Raw genomic sequence first — 9449 nt, 5'->3', positions numbered from 1 at the left:
TGCAGAAGAGATTATAAAGATTATAAATTATAGGAATTATAGGATTATAGGAAATGTGTGGTGGTGCATGTGGTGACGTGTGTGAGAGTCCAGTCTTATAGTGACGTGTGTGGGAGAGTCCAGTCCTACACCTGGTTCAGGGCCCGAATAGCCTGGGGGAAGAAGCTCCTCTTCATTCTCTCTGTTTTGGCCTTAAGGGAGCGGAAGCGCTTCCCAGACCTCAACAGTGAGAAGAGTCCATTGTTGGGATGGGAGAGGTCCATCATTATCTTCCTAGCTTTGGACTTGCACCGCTTGGTGTAGATGGACAGCAGGTCAGGGAGCTCTGATTGAATGATGCGTTCGGCTGAGCGCACCACCCTTTGCAGATCTCGTCTGTCCTGCTTGGTGCTGTTCCCAAACCAGGTGCAGGTGTTTGCCGTCAGGACGCTCTCGATGATGTAGGAGTAGAAGTTCTTGAGCACCTTCAGTGGCAGATGGAAGTCTCTAAGTCTTCTAAGGAAGAAGAGATGCTGACGGGCTTTCTTAACCAGGGAGTTGATGTGGCAGGACCATGACAGGTCCTGAGTGATGTGGACACCCAGGTATCAGAAACTGTCCACTCTCTCCACTGGCGTGCCACTGATGATGAGGGGTTTGTAATTCCTCGCCTGCTTTGTAGTGAAGTCCACGATCAGCTCCTTAGTCTTGCTGATGTTTAGGAGGAGGTTATTCTCCTGGCACCAGGGCTCCAGGTGCCTAATCTCCTCCAGGTAGGCCGTCTCGATGTTGTCGGAGATCAGGCCCACAACAGCAGTGTCGTCAGCAAACTTGACAATGGAAGTGGTGTCTGATGTGGCTACACAGTCATAAGCAGAGGTGTGGACTCGAGTCACATGACTTGGACTCGAGTCAGACTCGAGTCATTAATTTTATGACTTTAGACTTGACTTGAAAAAATGTTCTAAGACTTGTGACTTGACTTGGACTTTTACACCAATGACCTGGGACTTGAATTGGACTTGAACCGGTTTACTTGAAAAGACTTGATATTTCACCCCAAATATAAAATTTAACATGCATATTATATAGAGATTGAAAATGTGACGTCATTCCGGGGTAAACCGCAAAGGATTCTTGGAACTCGTGGCAAGCGGTACTAGCGCACGCAGGCTTTCAATTGAAATCAGTCACACAGCGATAAAAAAGAAACACAAAAATGGCAAGAAGCTGTTGTATTAATAACTGCAATAGCCGGTCGCATGACAGCCACGGGAAGCCGACGGGTAAAGAGATCGGTTGTTATCGGATTACGTCGTTGAAGAGAAATTGTTCGAGCCATGTTTCCGAAGTGACAAACAGGCGACGGATGGCCTGGATTGCAGCCATTCAAAGACCAAATATAACGTCCCAGAACACTCCAGCTCACAGGTTAGTCTGCTCCAAGCATTTACACGAAGGTCAGTGTTTTGTAGTAGTTAATACGTCATTTTTCTTAACATAATTGGTGATATAGGTTACAAGCAAGTCTGGCGCTGAACAGAAATTGTCGCGCTATGCTCCTTTATTTATTGTGCATAAATAGTGAATTGTCCTGACACAATATTGCGTTTCGCTTCTGTTATTATGGTACATTGACAAAAACGTATACTTTTATTCACAGGATAAAACAGGTTTTTTGTATCACTAATTGCCCAGTACGATTACAGCATACAGTATTATTGTCACTGCTACATTTCTGTGATGGGTACCAGAAATTATTTCCACTACTAATTAATTACCGTTGAGCTCAAAGGTCCTATTAATAAATGGTTAATGAATGTGTATTTATGAAGACAATTTGTGAGACTGGTAAACTTATGATACGTACGATGGTCTTTCGTTCTACACGGTGCATTTCAAGGTCCTGCACCCATCCGGCGGTAAACTGTACCTGGGCTTGTTGCAGTGACCTGAAGTTACTAAACTTCACGAGTGTATGCACTCACTCCAAGAACCGTATGATTATAAATATGCATATAAATATGCTACGATGAGATAGCTGACTTCATCTAACTAGCAAATGTTGTCCAGGCTACGTTGGTGATACAGTTTTTTTTAATGTGTATGATATTTTTGTCATGCGATTTTAAAGCCGGTCCTACAACCGCATCCAAGAATAACATGCAGCTTATCTCAGAACTGTCGGTGAAAACTATTCTTGGAGCTAGGTTTAATTGAGCTGCATTTTAAAGAGGTGCAATTTCACAATTTGTGTATATTTTCTAAGTTCACTATTTTGTCATGTGTTGAGAAAAATACAGATTGAAAAAATAAAAGGTCTGATATTTACATTTAGCATAACTGCAACATTCTTTTTTCTTTTTTTTTTAAAGACTCGAAAGGACTTGAAATTCAAAGTTTCAGACTTGTGACTTGACTCGGACTTTTACACCAGTGACTTGAGACTCGCCTCTGACTTGCCTGACATTACTTGAGACTTGACTTGAGACTTGAGGATAAAGACTTGAGACTTACTTGAGACTTGCAAAACAATGACTTGGTCCCACCTCTGGTCATAAGTGTACAGTGAGTACAGCAGGGGGCTTAAAACACAGCCCTGAGGCGCTCCAGTGCTGAGTGAGATGGAGGGGGAGACTTGTTTTCCCACCCTCACTAATTGAGGTCTGTCTGTGAGGAAGTTTAGGGTCCACTGACACAGTGATGAGCTGAGTCCTAGATCCGTCAACTTGGTGAAAAGTTTAGAGGGAATTATTGTGTTGAATGCTGAACTGTAGTCCACGAACAGCATCCTAACATAATTCCCTCTGCCAGTGTCCAGGTGACTCAGGGATGTGTGGAGCAGGTGAGATATGGCATCGTCTGTGGAACGATTAGTCCGGTAAGCAAACTGAAGTGAGTTGATGGTGGCAGGAAGTGAAGAAGCTAGGGCTAATCTAAAGAAGGGCATCAAAAAAGCCAAACACCATTACAAAAAGAAGGCAGAAGAACACTTCTCCAACTCCAACCCCCGACGCATGTGGCAAGGACTCCAGACCATTACAGACTACAGGACCACCAAACCCTCCCCCGCATCCTCTGATGTCTCCTTCCTCAACGAGCTCAACAACTTTTATGCTCGTTTTGAGCGCGGGAACCCCACAACCACAACCAAAACAGACATGACGCCAGACCACCAGCCTCTGACTCTCTCCCCCACCGATGTAGGAGCGGTGCTGAGCAGGATCAATGTCCACAAGGCTGCAGGTCCTGATGGCATCCCCGGGCGTGTTCTCAGAGCGTGTTCTGGGGAGCTTGCACGAGTGCTCACAGACATATTCAACCTGTCCTTGGTCCACGCTGTGGTACCGACCTGCTTCAAATCCACCTCCATCATCCCGATACCCAAAAACTCCAACCCATCTAGCTTCAATGACTACCGCCCAGTAGCACTCACCCCCATCATCACTAAGTGCTTAGAGCAGCTGGTCCTAGCACACTTGAAATCCTGTCTCCTCTCACACCTGGACAACAACAACACCTACGCCAGAATGCTGTTTATAGACTTCAGTTCAGCATTCAATACAATCCACCCCTCACAACTCATCAGGAAACTGACAGACCTGGGCATCAGTTCCCTCATCTGCAAATGGTTACTGGACTTCCTGACCAACCGCCCCCAACATGTCCGGCTGGATAACCGCTGCTCATCTACAATCACGATGAACACCGGTGTACCACAAGGCTGTGTGATGAGCCCTTTCCTCTACTCCCTCTTCACCCACGACTGCAGACCTGCTGATGGTTCCAACACCATCGTTAAGTTTGCAGATGACACCACGGTGATTGGCCTCATCAGTGACAACGATGAGGCCGCCTACAGGGAGGAGGTGGATCGTCTGGCTGAGTGGTGCGACAGAAACAACCTGCTGCTTAACACCGAGAAGACCAAGGAGCTCATCGTGGACTACAGGAGGAATGCTGACCCACATCCACCCATCCACATTAAGGGGACGGCTGTGGAGCGTGTGAGCAGCTTCAAGTTCCTGGGAGTCCACATCTCCGAGGATCTCACCTGGACGACCAACTGCTCCAAGCTGGTCAAGAAGGCTCACCAGCGCCTCTTCTTCTTGAGGACTCTGAGGAAGAACCACCTGTCCTCAGACATCCTGGTGAACTTCTATCGTTGCACCATCGAGAGCATCCTGACCAACTGTATAACAGTCTGGTACGGGAACTGCTCTGCCTCGGACCGGAAGGCGTTGCAGAGGGTCGTGAAAACTGCCCTGCGCATCACCGGAGCACCACTTCCTGCCATAAAAGACATCTACAGGAAGCGGTGTCTGAAAAGGGCTGGGAAAATCATCAAAGACCCCAGTCACCCATCACATGGACTCTTCACCCTCCTGCCCTCTGGGAGGCGCCACAGGAGCCTCCGGACTAAGACCACCAGGTACCGGAACAGCTTCTTCCCCACAGCTGTCAGACTCCTGAACTCTGCCCCCTGACATCTGACCCACCTTAACACATGGACTGAACATACACACACACACACACACACAATGGACAACTGTACCCTCAAACACACAATAATAACATGGACTGAACCACCACTCACAACCACCAGCACTTTATATAGCCTCTGTAGGAATTATCCACATATCTCACTTATCTTAACTGCACTACTGTATAGTTCTGTGTAAATAATCATTCTGTACATACGATAATTTTTAATCCTACAACTGTTTACAACTTGCATAGTTCACATTTCTGTATAGCTGTATATCTCAGATTTCTGTATAGTTTTTTTTTTTCATATTTATATCCTGTTCATAGCCTGTACATAGCTTGCACTCACTACAGCCTGTACATACTTATAGTTATAGAATATTCACAACATACTTCATACCGTGTACATTATAACATACCATAATAGACCCATTTCTGTAATATACTTACAGATCTATACTATTGCTAATATATATTGTAATATATCTATATCACTAAAGCACTTCTGGATGGATGCAAACTGCATTTCGTTGCCCTGTACCTGTGCATGTGCAATGACAATAAAGTTGAATTCTATTCTATTCTATTCTATTCTCAGAGTAAAGTTATCTCTCACTCTTTCTCTCCCTGTGAAAGACAGCAGCTGGGCCTTTAGCTAGCAACACACTGTGCGACACAGCATACAAACAGTTTGTGTGTTCGCTGTGTGTTGAGCTGATAGAATTTAAAATTACCTGCCACTTTATTTGCACATAAGTGAAGTTTTTTTAAGGTCAATATTTCGAGATTAAAGCCGAAAATGGATTTTTAGAAAAAGGTCTAAATGTGGAGATTACTGTTGCTGTTTCAAGACAAACTGCCATGGCTGCTATACCCTCTAAAAATGCCATGTTTAGTTTGTTAGTGAGACAAACAGATCAACCGTCTTGTGATACATCTTTACTGCACGAGGCTGTGGCCATTGATCACCTTGCATCTGTCCATTACAAACCATTTCCTTTCATGCAAATCTACTCTTGCTGTAAATAATGAATCCTAGAAAATAAAAACTGGCCATGAACGCTTTCTAAACTGATGATAGCCTAAAATAAAGTGAAATACATTGAAAAAAATAATGTTTGTCACTGAAAGATGAATGCTGTGAAGTGCCATATATACCATCATCTAACAAAACTACTGAAAATATAAGCAAAACATCCAACTATCTGATGATCTGATAACAAGCATGCCACAGTTTAGAGAACCAAACACAGGTCTCGCCTATTATAAATATAATTTATACATACATAAATATATAAGTGAGGTGCACCTACACATCAATCTTTAAAGGAGTACCCTCAAACACTGTTATATAGAAATATATTTATCAATATAAATAAATGTTGTCTGTCATCTTAAGTACCAAAGGAACAACTAATCTTCTGGGATCTGCAGCAGAAATTCATTTTTTGCATTTCCAACCATTTTCATGTGCAATGGTGCTCCTGTTTACGAGTGTATATATGTGTGGTGTGCTGTGTGAGCTTCTGGGCTGATAACAGATGGTCTTTCAGTGATATCCTATGCAAAGTGTCATCAGCTGTTATCAACACGAATGCATTCTGCAGAAGATACTTCCTTGTTCAGGTTAGCATAGATCACATGTTGCACTGGTGCTTTCCTATGAGAGGAAGAGTAGGGCATTTTACACCAAACTGGGATGTCTGTTTGTGTGGGGTCTTTACTCTTCACGCATTCATCTACAGGAAGGTCAAAATTCACCCTCAGTCAAATGTTACTGAATGCACATTTAATCTCACAAAAGATCCATATCTAATGATGGAGAGGATGCTGATTATTTTTAGTTTTATCATCCCTGTTATCCTTCTGCACAGCATTAGAAAAGCTCTGAGAAACAGTCTAGCAGTGGGTTTAAACACTCAGAGAATTAAGCAGCTGTCATGTTTTGCAATTTTTCTTGGCTTATCTTGCGTCTTCTTCTTATAATTGAGCATTTTAGTTTGCTTTTCATTGCTGTTCTTGAGCTTTAGTTTAATTATTATTTTAGGCTGAGCTTTGTTAGTGTGCCTGTGATTATTATTGCATTTCTGGGTTCTGTCAGAAATATCCCCCCTTCTGGCGTTATTTTAGTTCCTCTGGTGTTTTACTGTCAAGTCCCCGTCTTAATGTTAGGCTTTGCCCTGTTTTGTTGCTTCGTCTTTTTAATTTGGGTCTTTGGCCTCTTGTGGTCTATATTTTTTTACCTTTCCCGTTTGTGTCTAGATTCTGCTATGCCTTGTTATCTCCAGCTGTGCAGACTCTTCATGATTACTTTATGTGTGTGTTGATTTTGTTCCTCATGTCTCGTATCTAGTTGTCTCTGTCATTATGTCTCCTCGTGTCGTGCTCAGTCTGTCTTATCGCACCATTTTGGTTTGTATGTATTCTGGTTTGTCTGCTCCCTTTCATCAGTTCCTGTCTTTACTTTTAAAGTTTCTGTTTCTGCCCATGTCGTTTAGTTTTACTTGCTTTCTCTGCCCTTTCCTATTTCCTGACTTACCTCAGCTCTGTTCTGTTCCCCACCTGTTTCACCTCCGTTCATCACATTTTGTGTACATGTTGTCTCTGACTTTCTTTGTTGGATCATCAGTATTATGGTGTTCTTACAGCAGAGTAAGTCCCGTATTGGTATTTTAATCGATAACGACAGCGTCTAACATGTTGCCATTAAGTTAATAAATGGAAAATTTTCTCTGTCCATAATAGGGTCATTTTTGTTAATAAAATCAACCCAGAGAAAAAAATGTTTAGAAGTAACTAAGGACTTCATTGAAGAGTCAAGGAAGTGGTCATAGACTGGGTGTGATGTCTCTCTTATCTGAAATCACTTGACTATCAGTTTAGTTTCTTCTTTAAATTAAGCGTTTCAGAAAGAAGACTGTAGCAGAAGGTACTGAGAGAGTGTAGCTGGCTGTTTGCTCTTTTTCCATCAGGAGCACAGACTAATTTGCCTGCAAGGTATGTAAACGCTTAATTTGGCTTGGAATTTACTTTCTTATGTCTTTACCTTTAGTTGGAATATTTGCAAGGTCTAAATCACTGTCCATCAGGAACAGTGTTTTTGACCTTTTGGCACTATCTGTATAAAAAAGGAAATTTCTTCAGTTTAACAGCTGCACAGGTTTTGGAAGCAGTGATGTTCTTAGGTGTACTGTAACGTGTCGACAAGTAGACTCCAGATTAACTGATTTTGTCTCAGCATGTTTGTCTCAGCATGTTTTGTGTTTTGATCAAATTCAGCCTCATGCAGTAACAACGTTTATAGTAATGTATTTAACACAAACAAAAATGTATTTAATAAAGACTGCCCCCAAAAAATATAATAAATCTAAATTTTAATTCTTTTAAATTGTGTCCAAATGTGAGGATGGAAATACTAAACTTGTGAACTTGTTTTACGTAGCTGGTGCTCTAGCGATGATGCTGGAAAGCACGCTCAGCTCTAAATATGATGTAAAATGTGCATTGGTTATGCATGTTTTCTAATATGATGATGGTCTTTAAAACTGAATCAAATACTATATATCAATCCATTTTCTTCTGCTTATCCAATTCAAGTCGCTCGGGGTCTGAAGCCGGGTAGTTACATATCAGTCTTATTCAGAATTAGGTGTATCTATGTTTTCTGTCATCATAACAAATTATGTTAGAACAATACCAGTTAAAATTATATTTATGTTTTCTATTTTGGTATCCTTTATTTCACTCCAGCATCCCTGCCAACTTAATTCCTGACACTGAAGATGTCCGGAAACCAAAGCAACGCAAGTGAAGAGCATTGTTTTGTTGACAATGACTTCACTCTGGCTCCAGTTTATGTCATCTGCCTGCTTGCAATCATCTTTAATGCGTTTGTGCTGATGGTTTTCTGCCTCCACAAGAAGGCCTGCACTGTGACTGAGATCTACTTGAGCAACTTGACTGGAACTCATCTTGTTCTGATGTGCTGTTTGCCCTTCTGGACTGATGATGTAAGATTAAGCATTGACTGGCCTTTTGGTGAAAGCCTGTGCATGCTGGTACAAGCTGGTGTGAGAATGCATTTATTTTGCAATATCTACTTTCTTGTTCTGGCTATCTTAGATTGTTATGTGGCACTGGTGCACCCACTTTTCCACGAGTTGATGAGCAGGCCATTTTATGCCAAACTGGGATGTCTGTTTGTGTGGAGTTTTGGTTTGGTCTTTGCTTTCCCCATATTCATCTACAGTAAGGTAAAATTGAACCCTCAGTCAAATATTACTGAATGTATAGTCGACTCCACTTCACTAGATCAATATCTGCTGTATGAGGTGAGAGACCTATTATTCAGCTTTATCATCCCTGTTATCATTATTTTGTTCTGTTCTGTCAGAATTATTACAATTCTGAGAAAAAAGCGAATGGGGTTTTTAAAACCTGAGAGAACAGAGCAGAAGACCACGACTCTCATCCTGGCAGTTGTACTGTCATGCCTGATCTGCAGGGTGATATTCTGCGTGAAAACACTTGTGTTCGAAAACACTGACAGTCAGAAATGTCACATGCTGGAAATCATCGAGTTGGTCTGTGTGTGCTTAGCCTTCTTTGACACTGTCCTTAACCCCATTCTCTACATCATCATTGGAAAAAGCTTCCAGAACAGGACAAAGGAATTCTTCAAGCAGTGAAAAAAGCCTTAAAGTTTGAAAAATTAAACTGGCAATTATTCATTCAAGCATTAGGAGCCTTTGTGTTCATATATATATTCTTACATTGGCAGCGTAAGGTGTGATCTTAGAGAGAAGACGCTATAGCAGCTTCCATAACTTAAAAAACTTATTTTGCTAGAAGGGTTTTAAAGGCAAGGCAAGGCAAGGCAAGTTTATTTGTATAGCACAATTCAACAACAAGGTGATTCAAAGTGCTTTACAGAGACATTAGAAACAAGAACAAATAAAAAGCATGATTTAAAATTGAATAAA

General features: G+C 41.8%; 1 protein-coding gene across 1 annotated transcript; it reads left to right on the top strand.

The window, feature by feature from the left end:
• Positions 1-7407: 7407 nt before the first annotated feature.
• On the top strand, positions 7408-9155 carry LOC146552357 (B2 bradykinin receptor-like). Its single transcript, XM_085257756.1, has 2 exons — positions 7408-7464; positions 8218-9155. The coding sequence occupies exon 2, from the start codon at positions 8250-8252 to the stop codon at positions 9153-9155; it is 906 nt and encodes a 301-aa protein (XP_085113882.1). The 5' UTR covers positions 7408-7464; positions 8218-8249.
• The last annotated feature ends 294 nt before the right edge of the window (positions 9156-9449 follow it).

The sequence above is a fragment of the Mchenga conophoros genome, linkage group LG19 (assembly GCF_057382185.1).
Source record: "Mchenga conophoros isolate Kocher_MC1m ecotype Shallow Benthic linkage group LG19, M_conophoros_male_GT1.1, whole genome shotgun sequence".
NCBI lineage: Eukaryota > Metazoa > Chordata > Actinopteri > Cichliformes > Cichlidae > Mchenga > Mchenga conophoros.
Note: the sequence above shows the minus strand (reverse complement) of the source record. Positions and strands in the feature narration are given on the sequence as shown.